General features: G+C 43.0%; 1 protein-coding gene across 5 annotated transcripts in view; it reads left to right on the top strand.

Annotated features, from left to right (window-relative positions):
• Window positions 1-15,254, top strand: part of LOC116362891 (protein FAM135A) — a gene marked incomplete at its 3' end in the record, with an annotated part of 52,675 nt that overhangs the window by 16,946 nt on the left and 20,475 nt on the right. For all 5 annotated transcript variants that reach the window (XM_031816906.1, XM_031816905.1, XM_031816907.1 and 2 more), the window contains 4 exon segments: window positions 9,251-9,390; window positions 12,819-12,889; window positions 13,358-13,531; window positions 13,772-13,898. In XM_031816906.1, the coding sequence (XP_031672766.1) occupies window positions 9,251-9,390; window positions 12,819-12,889; window positions 13,358-13,531; window positions 13,772-13,898 (512 nt within the window).

Genomic DNA, 15,254 nt, shown 5'->3' on the forward strand with positions numbered 1-15,254 from the left:
AATAGAGATGGATAACTGTTAGTACCAGGCTTGGAAACACAATGTGGTTGTTTTTAATAGAGATGGATAACTGTTAGTACCAGGCTTGGAAACACAATGTGGTTGTTTTTAATAGAGATGGATAACTGTTAGTACCAGGCTTGGAAACACAATGTGGTTGTTTTAATAGAGATGGATAACTGTTAGTACCAGGCTTGGAAACACAATGTGGATGTTTTTAATAGAGAGGGATAACTGTTAGTACCAGGCTTGGAAACACAATGTGGTTGTTTTAATAGAGATGGATAACTGTTAGTACTAGGCTTGGAAACACAATGTGGTTGTTTTTAATAGAGATGGATAACTGTTAGTACCAGGCTTGGAAACACAATGTGGTTGTTTTAATAGAGATGGATAACTGTTAGTACCAGGCTTGGAAACACAATGTGGTTGTTTTTAATAGAGATGGATAACTGTTAGTACCAGGCTTGGAAACACAATGTGGTTGTTTTTAATAGAGATGGATAACTGTTAGTACTAGGCTTGGAAACACAATGTGGTTGTTTTAATAGAGATGGATAACTGTTAGTACTAGGCTTGGAAACACAATGTGGTTGTTTTAATAGAGATGGATAACTGTTAGTACCAGGCTTGGAAACACAATGTGGTTGTTTTTAATAGAGATGGATAACTGTTAGTACCAGGCTTGGAAACACAATGTGGTTGTTTTAATAGAGATGGATAACTGTTAGTACCAGGCTTGGAAACACAATGTGGTTGTTTTTAATAGAGATGGATAACTGTTAGTACTAGGCTTGGAAACACAATGTGGTTGTTTTAATAGAGATGGATAACTGTTAGTACCAGGCTTGGAAACACAATGTGGTTGTTTTTTATTGACCTGATATTTCTTTAATCTCCTTATGAAATATAGTCCTTGTTGTATATCTGTTGTGTTTGAGTCCAGGAGATTTGAGTCTATTATAGTTCCAAGATATTTGTGCTCAACTGATTCTATTTGAAGTCGATGTGGATGTGCCCGGTATCATCTTTTATATTTCTGAGGTTTGTCATTTCCTTTGTTTTCCCCCTTTTTAAGAATGTGTTTCCCTTGTTTCTGTCCTGTAGTCATCCTGGACACCTCTATTAAACCAACACCTTGCTGTATTATCTGCATACTTTACTGTTGCACCGTCTGGTGTTATTTGGGTGCAAACGTTAGTGTAGAGGGTGAACCGAACCAGCAAAAGGACACTGCTCTGGGGTACCCTTATATTGGCGGTTAGTGGGTTCTGATGTATTCACACTGAACCTCACTCTTCTGACCCGACTGGTGAGAGAACACCTGATCCAGTTGATGAGACGTGTGTTGATGCCCATGGTCGCAAGTTTGTTCACCAGAATATCAGGATGTAATGTGTTCGAGATCATGTAGATTTGATGAAGGAGGAAGGCCGGTGCATCTTCAGCTCCACGGCCTGGTTTATATGCCAGCTGGAACGGGTCCAGTAGGCTCTCTGTGTGCAGGAGAAGGTGTCCCAGGACAATGGGGTCCAAACATTAGATTATCACAGAGGTCAAGCAGATGGGATGACCGTCATTCAGGGATTTGGATGATTCACTTTGTGAATGGGCACGATAGTTTCACTTTTCCAGATTTGGGTGCTTCTGCTGCTGTCCAATGACATTTGAAAAAGTATTCTGTACATGTTACACAGCCACTTACACTCCCTGATAACATCCCACTTAGACAATCACAGCCTTTTGCTTTCTGAGGATGGAGTTTGGAGAAGACCTGAAAGGCAACCTTTTCAGAGACGACTCTGGGACGCTGGGATGATTCTGGGACTGCCATCCCATGTATTGTTCTTTTCAAGTATGTTTTCCATTTTGAGTTTGTAATCCAAGTAGTTCTTAAACTCTGTTTAATGTTTCTTTGAATGGATTTCATCAGCGTTGTATCCACCCCTGGACTTTTCCCACATTTTGTTACATCCTTATTCTAAAATGGATGACATTTTTGCACATAAAAAAAATCTCATTTACATAGGTATTCAGACCCTTTACTCATAATGGGTTCTGAGTTCTAAACTTGAAATATTGTTAATCATGAGGAAATGAGGAGTGCCACAGTCTGGTTTCTACACCAGAAGTGAATGGGTATCCGTAGGAGGAATGTATATGTTTGGGTCAATTAAGGGTGGATATGAGCCAGAGGCTTGGAATGTACTGAGTAAAGGAAAAGACCATCACATGTTTGCAGTCACTGATAAGGGTGGAGAGATGTGGATTAGTGGGGAATGGGGGCTGAGGTCAGGTCACATTAAGGGAGAAGGAACAGTACCTTTGGCAGCGATTACAGCCTCAAGTCTTCTTGGTTATGATGCTATAAGCTCGGCACACCTGTGTTTGGGGAGTTTCTCCCATTCTTCTCTGAAGATTCTCTCAAGCTCTGTCAGGTTGGATGGGGAGCGTTGCTGCACAGCTATTTTCAGGTCTCCAGAGATGTTTGATCAGTGGCTGGGCCACTCAACGACATTCAGAGACTAGTCCCGAAGCCACTCCTGCGTTGTCTTGGCTGTGTGCTTAGGGTCGTTGTCCTGTTGGAAGGTGAACCTTCGCCCCAGTCTGAAGTCCTGAGTGTTCTGGAACATGTTTTCATCAATGATCTCTGTACTTTGCTCCGTTCATCTTTCCTTCGATCCTGACTAGTCTTTCAGTCCCTGCTGCTGAAAAATATCCCCACAGCATGATGCTGCCACCACCATGCTTCACTGTAGGGATGGTGCCAGGTTTCCTCCAGACTTGACGCTTGGCATTCAACTCTGGAGCTCTGGAGTTACCATCGTGTTCTTGGTCTCTTCCCTGACCAAAGCCCTTCTCCCCCGATTGCTGCAGACATTGTTTGATACCCTTTCACAGATCTGTGCCTCGACACAATCCTGTCTCGGAGCTCTACGGACAATTCCTTCGACCTCATGGCTTGGTTTTTCCTCTGACATGCACTGTCAACTGTGGGACCATTTATATAGACAGCTGTGTGGCTTTCAAAATCATGTCCAATCAATTTAATTTATAACAGGTGGACTACAATCAAGTTATAGAAACATCCTCAAGGATGATCAATGGAAACAGGATGCACCTGAGCTCATTTTTGAGTCCCATAGCAAATGGTCTGAATAGTTATGTAAGTCAGGTATTTCTTCTTTTTTTGTGGGGGGGGGGGGGGGATTTCTAGAAACCTGTTTTCGCTTTGTTATTATGGGGTATTATGTGTAGATTGATGATTTTTTAAAATCAATTTTAGAATAAGGCTGAAACATAACATGTAAAAAATGTCAAGGGTGTCTGAGTAGTTTCAGAACACACTGTATGTAGTCAGTAATGGTCCCATTCAGTTCCTCAGTGTTTTTGTTTGTGTCACATAATACCCCCCAAATGATACAGTCAAAGCAGCCTTTTAACATGTCCATATTAATTTCAGACCAATCCTTCACCTACGTTATCCAAGGTTTTCCAGATGTAATGTTCTGTTTGTAACGATGTGAGAGCAAGATGGAATTATGATCTGAGTCCAAGTTGTGCTGTGTGCTTTCTAACCATTCGTTATGCTTCATTAACAGAGATGTTTTCTGATTGCGTGTGTAGCATGTTCCATATTGTTCATCATTTGGGAGGGTTTTGTTTAAGTTCTTGGTTCTCCTTCAACATCTTTTACTATGAAAGGAATGATTAGGCCAGACGTTAACCTTTCTAGCGCATGGGTTCCGCTAGCGGAACACCTCAACAACATTCTGCTGAGAAGGCAGCGCACGAAATTCAAAAATATATTTTTAGAAATATGTAACTTTCACACATTAACAAGTCCAATACAGCAAATGAAAGATAAACATCTTGTTAATCTACCCATCGTGTCTGATTTCAAAAATGCTTTACAGCTAAAGCACAACATATGATTATGTTAGATCACCGCCAAGTCGAAAAAACACAGCCATTTTTCCAGCCAAAGATAGGAGTCACAAAAAGCAGAAATATAGATAAAATTAATCACTAACCTTTTGATGATCTTCATCAGATGACACTCATAGGACATCATGTTTTTTATTTATTTTTTTATTTCACCTTTATTTAACCAGGTAGGCTAGTTGAGAACAAGTTCTCATTTGCAACTGCGACCTGGCCAAGATAAAGCATAGCAGTGTGAGCAGACAACAAAGAGTTACACATGGAGTAAACAATTAACAAGTCAATAACACAGTAGAAAACAAAGGGGGGGTCTATATACAATGTGTGCAAAAGGCATGAGGAGGTAGGCAAATAATTACAATTTTGCAGATTAACACTGGAGTGATAAAAGATCAGATGGTCATGTACAGGTAGAGATATTGGTGTGCAGAAGAGCAGAAAAGTAAATAAATAAAAACAGTATGGGGATGAGGTAGGTGAAAAGGGTGGGCTATTTACCAATAGACTATGTACAGCTGCAGCGATCGGTTAGCTGCTCAGATAGCTGATGTTTGAAGTTGGTGAGGGAGATAAAAGTCTCCAACTTCAGCGATTTTTGCAATTCGTTCCAGTCACAGGCAGCAGAGTACTGGAACGAAAGGCGGCCAAATGAGGTGTTGGCTTTAGGGATGATCAGTGAGATACACCTGCTGGAGCGCGTGCTACGGATGGGTGTTGCCATCGTGACCAGTGAGCTGAGATAAGGCGGAGCTTTACCTAGCATAGACTTGTAGATGACCTGGAGCCAGTGGGTCTGGCGACGAATATGTAGCGAGGGCCAGCCGACTAGAGCATACAAGTCGCAGTGGTGGGTGGTATAAGGTGCTTTAGTGACAAAACGGATGGCACTGTGATAGACTGCATCCAGTTTGCTGAGTAGAGTGTTGGAAGCCATTTTGTAGATGACATCGCCGAAGTCGAGGATCGGTAGGATAGTCAGTTTTACTAGGGTAAGCTTGGCGGCTTGAGTGAAGGAGGCTTTGTTGCGGAATAGAAAGCCGACTCTTGATTTGATTTTCGATTGGAGATGTTTGATATGAGTCTGGAAGGAGAGTTTGCAGTCTAGCCAGACACCTAGGTACTTATAGACGTCCACATATTCTAGGTCGGAACCATCCAGGGTGGTGATGCTAGTCGGGCATGCAGGTGCAGGCAGCGACCGGTTGAAAAGCATGCATTTGGTTTTACTAGCGTTTAAGAGCAGTTGGAGGCCACGGAAGGAGTGTTGTATGGCATTGAAGCTTGTTTGGAGGTTAGATAGCACAGTGTCCAAATGTATTACACAATACATGTAAGTTTTGTTCGATAATGTGCATATTTATATCCAAAAATCTCAGTTTACATTGGCGCCTTACGTGCAGTAATGTTTTGATTCCAAAACATCCGGTGATTTTGCAGAAATACTAATAATAAACATTGATAAAAGATACTAGTGTCATTCACAGAATTAAAGATAGACTTCTCCTTAATGCAACCGCTGTGTCGGATTTCAAAAAAACTTTACGGAAAAAGCATAATCTGAGAACGGCGCTCAGAACCCAAAACAGCCAGAGGAATATCCGCCATTTTGGAATCAACAAAGTTAGAAACAACACCATAAATATTCACTTACCTTTGATCTTCATCAGAAGGCAGTCCCAGGAATCCCAGTTCGACAATAAATTACTGATTTGTTCCATTGTTTATGTCCAAATAGCCACTTGTTGTTAGCGTGTTCAGCCCAGTATTCAATCTTCATAAGGTGCGAGCATTTCATCCAGACAAAAACTTGAAAAGTTCCATTACAGTCCTTTAGAAACATGTCAAATGATGTATGGAATCAATCGTTAGGATGTTTTTAACATAAAACATCAATAATGTTCCAACCAGAGAATTCCTTTGTCTTTAGAAAGGCACTGGAGCGAGAGGTAACTCTGTCGGGAGCTCGCGTCATGAGACCGAGGCACTATGCCAGACCACTGACTCAAACAGGTCTCATGAGCCCCTCCTTTATAGTAGAATCCTCATTCAAGTTTAAAAAGACGGTTGACATCTAGTGGAAGCTCTAGGAAGTGCAACCTCATCCATATCTCAATGTGTACTCGGTAGGCCAAGCTTTGAAAAACTACAAACCTCAGATGTCCCACTTCCTGGTTGGATTTTTCTCAGGTTTTCGCCTGCCATATGAGTTCTGTTATACTTACACATCATTCAAACAGTTTTAGAAACTTCAGAGTATTAGTATTGGATAGAAAACAATAATATGCATATATAAGCATCTGGGACAGAGTAGGAGGCAGTTCACTCTGGACACGCTATTCATCCAAAAGTGAAAATACTGCCCCCTATCCCAAAAACTGGATCCTTGATACTATTTTCTAGTGTAGGTGACCACCTATAAAAGCTAGCTTGTACGGTTGATTCATTTGTCAGAGAGGTTATTTCAAAGGGCAGCAAGCTGAGAGATGATAAATATGATATGAAGCTCTCCTCTAAATCGTCTGGTCTGATTTTGTGCATTCCAGAATGGTGAAGCTTCCTCTTTTAATGTGAAAGGTGGCGTTCATCTAGAGTTCCAATGTGTGAGTTGAATATCCATTTCAACTGGCAGTGATACTCTTGGTTGAAAGACATTGAGGGAAGCCCTTCAGATGAATGTGGATTTGGTCTGCACCTCCATTGGGTTTTGTTGTTGGTTTGGAGTTGGCATAGTGACAGGACTGGTTGATCTCACAAAACCAGCCTGGTTCCCAGCTCTTTTCTGAGTCCTGGCAGCCTGGAACAGTCACAGCTCATCCCTGTCCTGGTCTGCACTGAGAGGAATGCCTTTGCTCCCTCCACTCCAGCCTCACAATACGTTGCGTTCTGTCCCCCAACAACCAATCCTCCTGTCACAGTGAGGATTAAGAGGGGACAAAGGAGGATGAGATTGCAGGATGCTCCAGTGTTTTCTGCTCTGAGCCTGATAGGAGTCAGTGAGAGGCTGAGAGCTTTAGCTGAGTGGGATTGGTTCTTCCTCCTCACCTCAACCCTGGGGTTTCTAAGTGGCCTATTAATAGGAGGCCTTGTCTCTGGTCTCTTGCTAGCCAGGTCTCTCTGGCATTGGTAGTACACCCAATTGACTAGAGTTGGTGTTATACTTTAAGTGGTGAAAAAGGCTAATTCCCCAAAATGGGGTTGTTTCATTTTCAGCAGAAAGCTGTTCCATGAGCTTGTATTGTATTTTCCACCAGCAGTATGGTGTTTTCCTGCCTGGGTTGGTGGATTCCTGTTCCTCTCTGGTCTTTCCCTCCACGGCTGATCTCATAGTTGCAGGTTCTATAGTGCTGTTAGTTCCTCCACGGCTGATCTCATAGTTGCAGGTTCTATAGTGCTGTTAGTCCCTCCACGGCTGATCACATAGTTGCAGGTTCTATAGTGCTGTTAGTTCCTCCACGGCTGATCTCATAGTTGCAGGTTCTATAGTGCTGTTAGTTCCTCTACGGCTGATCTCATAGTTGCAGGTTCTATAGTGCTCTTAGTTCCTCCACGGCTGATCTCATAGTTGTAGGTTCTATAGTGCTGTTAGTACCTCCATGGCTGATCACATAGTTGCAGGTTCTATAGTGCTGTTAGTTCCTCCACGGCTGATCTCATAGTTGCAGGTTCTATAGTGCTGTTAGTCCCTCCACGGCTGATCACATAGTTGCAGGTTCTATAGTGCTGTTAGTTCCTCCACGGCTGATCTCATAGTTGCAGGTTCTATAGTGCTGTTAGTTCCTCTACGGCTGATCTCATAGTTGCAGGTTCTATAGTGCTCTTAGTTCCTCCACGGCTGATCTCATAGTTGTAGGTTCTATAGTGCTGTTAGTACCTCCATGGCTGATCACATAGTTGCAGGTTCTATAGTGCTGTTAGTACCTCCACGGCTGATCTCATAGTTGCAGGTTCTATAGTGCTGTTAGTTCCTCCACGGCTGATCACATAGTTGCAGGTTCTATAGTGCTGTTAGTTCCTCCACGGCTGATCTCATAGTTGCAGGTTCTATAGTGCTGTTAGTTCCTCCACGGCTGATCACATAGTTGCAGGTTCTATAGTGCTGTTAGTTCCTCCACGGCTGATCACATAGTTGCAGGTTCTATAGTGCCGTTAATCACCTAGAAAGGATAGGAAATGGTTAGTCATCCTTGTAAGCCATCAGCCATGTGTAAAAACAACCAACAGACTGACTGCGTCTGTTTGCTGTGTCTATGCTGCCAGGACATGCCTCAGACTGCTGCCAGGTCACAGCTGACATCCTGGATGTCTGCTAGAGGGAACATGTACTGTAAGCTGTTCATAGGAAGTTAACTGGCCAACTTCTCACCGGTACCTAGTAGTGCTGGGAATTTCCAGGGACCTCACGATACGATATTATCACCATACTTTGATGCCGATGTGATATGTATCACAATTCTCACAATTCTATATGTATTGCTATTCGATACTGTGATTTTATTAGGATTCCATGTTCCAAACATATTGCTCACCATATGTCTGCTGCAGAGGGACAGAGAGCCAATGGAAAACAAGTTTTGATCCGTCATGGAAATAAAAGTACAAGTAAATAAAAACAAATTGGCTACTTATTTAAAAAGAAGATGGAGAAAAGGTTTTGGTACAGCTAAGCAGCGCAAAAATGTATATTGCGATAGTCATAATTATGCGATATATCGTCAAATATTATCCTGATATGTTACTGTTTGGCTTTTTCCCCCTCCTCTCAGTACCTACCCCCTCCTCCTCTCAGTACCTACCCCCTCCTCCTCTCAGTACCTAACCCCCCCTCCTCCTCTCAGTACCTAACCCCCCCTCCTCCTCTCAGTACCTAACCCCCCCTCCTCCTCTCAGTACCTAACCCCCCCTCCTCCTCTCAGTACCTAACCCCCCCTCCTCCTCTCAGTACCTAACCCCCCCTCCTCCTCTCAGTACCTAACCCCCCCCTCCTCCTCTCAGTACCTAACCCCCCCTCCTCCTCTCAGTACCCCCCCCCCTCCTCCTCTCAGTACCTACCCCTCTCAGTACCTACTCCTCTCAGTACCTACTCCTCTCAGTACCTACCCCCCCTCCTCCTCCTCTCAGTACCTACCCCCCCTCCTCCTCCTCTCAGTACCTACCTACCCCCTCCTCCTCCTCTCAGTACCTAACCTCCCCCTCCTCTCCAGTTCCTAGCCTCCGGTTAATCTCAGTTATTTTGTTGATACAGTCATTGTGTATTACTGTGTTGATGTAAGTTTTCTACATTCAAACAAATGTCTTCTCATTACAGGTTCTGATCTGGCCTTCCCTGCAGCTGTGGTCGATGACGTCATCTGCAGCAAGACCTTCCAGATCCTCTATAAGAACGAGGAGGTGGTTGTCAATGATGTGCTGGTGTTCAAAATCATGATGCTGCTGGATGAGAAGAAGGTAATGCAGCTAGACTGTAGGCTAAGCCGAGGAGGCTAGACTGTAGGCTAAGCCGAGGAGGCTAGACTGTAGGCTAAGCCGAGGAGGCTAGACTGTAGGCTAAGCCGAGGAGGCTAGACTGTAGGCTAAGCCGAGGAGGCTAGACTGTAGGCTAAGCCGAGGAGGCTAGACTGTAGGCTAAGCCGAGGAGGCTAGACTGTAGGCTAAGCCGAGGAGGCTAGACTGTAGGCTAAGCCGAGGAGGCTAGACTGTAGGCTAAGCCGAGGAGGCTAGACTGTAGGCTAAGCCGAGGAGGCTAGACTGTAGGCTAAGCCGAGGAGGCTAGACTGTAGGCTAAGCCGAGGAGGCTAGACTGTAGGCTAAGCCGAGGAGGCTAGACTGTAGGCTAAGCCGAGGAGGCTAGACTGTAGGCTAAGCCGAGGAGGCTAGACTGTAGGCTAAGCCGAGGAGGCTAGACTGTAGGCTAAGACCATGACCAAGTTGTCGTTGTGCTGGTTAGAATCAGTTCTGCTATAGAGGACAATAGGCTGACTTTCACTGAGGCTCTGGCTAGCCTGTGTTCAAATGTCCACAGTAGCATACTACTTACAATGCCCAATACATTGCTTCATACTGAGTGAGCTTGAGCTGCGCTGCAGTGATCCATATGATTGGCCAATTAGATGCAGGCTATTTAGCCTAGATTTATTTAGCTTTAATGTAGACAATTTAGCCTAATATCTCACATGGATATTGTTCACAATAGTTATAAATATATACCTGTTATGATGGTATGGATATAGGAAGAGAGACGTGGTATGATGGTATGGATATAGGAAGAGAGACGTGGTATGATGGTATGGATATAGGAAGAGAGACGTGGTATGATGGTATGGATATAGGAAGAGAGACGTGGTATGATGGTATGGATATAGGAAGAGAGACGTGGTATGATGGTATTGATATAGGAAGAGAGACGTGGTATGATGGTATGGATATAGGAAGAGAGACGTGGTATGATGGTATGGATATAGGAAGAGAGACGTGGTATGATGGTATGGATATAGGAAGAGAGACGTGGTATGATGGTATGGATATAGGAAGAGAGACATGGTATGGATATAGGAAGAGAGACGTGGTATGATGGTATGGATATAGGAAGAGAGACGTGGTATGATGGTATGGATATAGGAAGAGAGATGTGGTATGATGGTATGGATATAGGAGGAGAGACGTGGTATGGATATAGGAGGAGAGACATGGTATGGATATAGGAGGAGAGACATGGTATGGATATAGGAGGAGAGACGTGGTATGGATATAGGAGGAGAGATGTGGTATGATGGTATGGATATAGGAGGAGAGACGCGGTATGATGGTATGGATATAGGAGGAGAGACGCGATATGATGGTATGGATATAGGAGGAGAGACGCGATATGATGGTATGGATATAGGAGGAGAGACGCGATATGATGGTATGGATATAGGAAGAGAGACACGGTATGATGGTATGGATATAGGAGGAGAGACGTGATATGATGGTATGGATATAGGAGGAGAGACGTGGTATGATGGTATGGATATAGGAAGAGAGACACGGTATGATGGTATGGATATAGGAGGAGAGACGTGATATGATGGTATGGATATAGGAGGAGAGACGTGGTATGATGGTATGGATATAGGAGGAGAGACGTGGTATGATGGTATGGATATAGGAGGAGAGATGTGGTATGATGGTATGGATATAGGAAGAGAGACGTGGTATGGATATAGGAAGAGAGACACAGTATGGTTTTTCCACTCTGAAGGGTTTCCTCTGATTTCTATCCATTCATACTAATGTACTACTAAGAATGCATGCCCAGTACTGCACATTGCTTCATACTACGTAGTACGTACTACTAAGAATGCATGCCCAGTACTGCACATTGCTTCATACTACGTAGTACGTACTAGAGTTCGACCGATTAATCGGAATGGCCAATTAATTGGGGCCGATTTTCAAGTTTTCATAACAATTGGAAATCGGTATTTTTGGGCGCCGATTTTTTTATTTTATTTTTACACCTTTATTTAATCTTTATTTAACTAGGCCAGTCAGTTAAGAACACATTCTTATTTTCAATGATGGCTTAGGAACGGTGGGTTAACTGCCTCGTTCAGGGGCAGAAAGACAGATTTTCACCTTGTCAGCTCGGGGGATCCAATCTTGGAACCTTACAATTAACTTGTCCAACGCAATAACGACCTGCCTCTCTTTCGTTGCACTCCACAAGGAGATGCAGTAAGCCGAGGTAAGTTTCTAGCTAGCATTAAAAAAAACTATCTATCATAATCACAAGTTAACTACACATGGTTGATGATAGTACTAGATATTATCTAGCGTGTCCTGTGTTGCATATAATCTGACTGAGCATACAAGTATCTGACTGAGCGGTGGTAAGGCAGAAGCAGGCGTGTAAACATTCATTCAAACAGCACTTTCCTGCGTTTTGCCAGCAGCTCTTCGTTGTGCGTCACACATTGCGCTGTTTATGACTTCAAACCTATGAACTCCCGAGATGAGGCTGGTGTAACCGATGTGAAATGGCTGGCTAGTTAGCGCAAACTTCACTCGCTCTGAGCCTTGGGGTGGTTGTTTCCCTTGCTCTGCATGGGAAACGCTGCTTCAATGTGGTGGCTGTTGTCGTTGTGTGGCTGGTTCGAGCCCAGGGAGGAGCGAAGAGAGGGATGGAAGCTATACTGTTACACTGGCAATACTAAAGTGCCTATAAGAACATCCAATAGTCAAAGGTTAATGAAATACAAAGAGGGAAATGGTATAGAGGGAAATAGTCCTATAATAACTACAACCTAAAACTTCTTACCTGGGAATATTGAAGACTCATGTTAAAAGGAACCACCAGCTTTCATATGTTCTCATGTTCTGAGCAAGGAACTGAAACGTTAGCTTTCTTACATGGCACATATTGCACTTTTACGTTCTTCTCCAACACTTTGTTTTTGCATTATTTAAACCAAATTGAACATGTTTCATTATCTACTTGAGGCTAAATTGATTTTATTGATGTATTATATTAAGTTAAAATAAGTGTTCATTCAGTATTGTTGTAATTGTCATTATTACAAATACATATATATTTTTTTAATCGGCCGATTAATCGGTACCAGCTTCTTTTTTTTGGGTCCTCCAATAATCGGTATCGGCGTTGAAAAATCATAATCGGTCGACCTCTAGTACGTACTACTAAGAATGCATGCCCAGTACTGCACATTGCTTCATACTAAGTAGTACGCTAATGAATGGTGCTCTTGGGTTGTTGTCATGGTGGAAATCAGTTCCTCTGTCGATGGGGAAATATGCTCACTATCACTATCACTCACTCCATTTCTTTTCCCCCTCTGAAATGATTGTTTCCCCTGTCTGTTTCTATCCCTCTTCAGGTAGAAGAATCCCTCAATGACATGGACTTCCAGCTCTCTCTGGAGTTATACTTCACAGATGGAGACTTCTCGTACGTTTCATCATGGCCGAACACTGTGCTTCTTATGCTGTTACCAAACCTGTGTTCAAACACCATTTGAAGTCTTAGATACTGTACTTTTAGTGTTTTCTTTAGCCTGCCCAGAAAGCCAGATGGATGGGGGTTGCAGGTTTGCAACTAAAACACCAGACAAGCTCATTCAACCCCAGATAAAGTTTTTTAAATTCTTCATGTAGTATTTTAACCCAGATCTGGCTATTTTTAGATGAAGATTGTGTTTTTGAATCTCTGCTATGATGTCCTTAATAAACCCGTCTGCCGGCACTTTTTAGACACGTCTGATGGGGTCTGTTTATACCAAGGGCGTGTGCAGCAGTGCATTTCAAGTTTAGATGGAAACATTGCACACAGTTTTTTATATTCTTCATGCATCTATATGAATACATTTTTCTATTGTATGATTTGAGTTTCTCCAGCAGATACGTTCTTTCCCACTAGGCCCGAGGAGCTCAGCTCCCTGCAGAACATCAGCAGTCGTTCGCTCCGCTTGCACTTTAGCCTGAACCGAGGCATCCACCAACACATCAATATCATGTTCGACTACTTCCACCTGTCTGTCGTCTCTATGGCCGTCCACGCATCCCTGGTTGCCCTGCACCAACCCCTCATCAGGTAACACACCCCCCCCCCCACTGTATAGGGAATAGGGTGTGACTTCGGACTGACTTGATATATCATCACGTTCATAAATAAGCATAAGTCTCTCTGGATAACAGCGTCTGCTAAATGACTAAGATGTAAATCTACACTATATTTATCCAGCCTCCAGTTCAGACTTGGTCTTCAGAGCAGTATAACTGAAAGGTGTTGACCAGTAAGGCGTGATTCCTGAATGGCTGTTGTCTGTTGTAGTTTTCCCCGGCTAGTGAAGAGTACATGGCTGAATCGCACCGCCCCCCAGCAGAGTAAAGACTCTGTCATCCCAGCCCTGGAGAATGTGGTGTTTGGAACCAGCTATGTCAAACAGCTGTCTGCTGATGTAAGTATAGATTAGGCCTCAGGGCCGACTTGCTCTAAAAAAAAATGTTTCTCGTCTGAGTTGTCTGTTCTAAAACATGTATTTTTCCATATATTGACACACACTATAAAATCAACTATATGTACTGAGCTTGTCTGATGCTTTAAGGGCACTGTGATTGAATAATTAAGATGCACAAATGACTCAAGACGGAGCCAGAGATCAACATAACCAAAAGAAAAATACCTTTTCCCGACCCTCCTCCTCCCGCTCCTGCTATGACGTTTCCACTGGATCAGACCATGACATTTTTTCCCTTTTATTGATGGGAGAAAGATGGAAAGATTTTTCAAATACATTGAGGAACTATTGTCTTTCTCAATGGATGTAAAAAATATACTTTGTTCACCTGCTGTTTGAGGTAAAGAAATACACACTTTGAGAAGCTCCACAGCTCATTAGTGGTGATGAATTAAGACAATCACAGATACTATCAAACTTCCCCAAATAAGCACATTTCTACATTTGCACACAGGCCAGGTAGCCTAGGTCTACTTCTATGGATAATCAGGTGCACGTCCTTAAACAATATTAACAGGAGCGCTCCAAACATAATACAATGAATAAATGGACCAAACTCTTAAATGGAATGAAATAAACCAAAACGTGTCTCACGAGTGTAGCATAGGTTGTGAGCTCTGCAAACAACGTGTTCACTCTGACATGGAGAATGGAAATTACAAACCAATTAGTCCTCAACCTCCAGATAAATCAGTCATCTCTCACTAATGGCTTTTAGTAGCTCCTCTTCTTCCCTGACTGTAGGTCAAATAATAATATGTTGAATCCATTAACAGAAATGACCGGAACAAAACATAGATAGATGAGAATGAAAGGTACTACTGGTGTTGTGTCATGGTGAATTGATAGAATTTAACAATCGAAGGGCAAACATTCACGCAGTTAATATGAAACAATGAATTGGCCGGAGAAGACGCATTCTGAAGAGAGATGAGTCTTGTGCATCTAAGCCACACTTACCTTCTTAACGCCAACATTTTAAATGATACCCAAAGCATTATCTTCACACATACTGTATTGTAGGCCTAAGGAATACTCTTATACTCTCTAGACATTTATGGAAAACCAATGCTATTTCACTTATTTTCTCCATTCTATCAAATTTGCTTGAGGTACCAAAGCAAACACCCTCTCGGCTGATGCCTGTCTTAGTGATGGACTGTGCCATCCCTGCTGCCTCCGCAATGGATTAGTCCACTGAGACAGGCAGGAATCAGACACCCTCTCAACTGAAGCCTGTCTTAGTGATGGACTGTGCCATCCCCGCTGCCTCCGCAATGGATTAGTCCACTGAGA

The sequence above is a fragment of the Oncorhynchus kisutch genome, unplaced genomic scaffold (assembly GCF_002021735.2).
Source record: "Oncorhynchus kisutch isolate 150728-3 unplaced genomic scaffold, Okis_V2 scaffold893, whole genome shotgun sequence".
Taxonomy (NCBI): domain Eukaryota; kingdom Metazoa; phylum Chordata; class Actinopteri; order Salmoniformes; family Salmonidae; genus Oncorhynchus; species Oncorhynchus kisutch.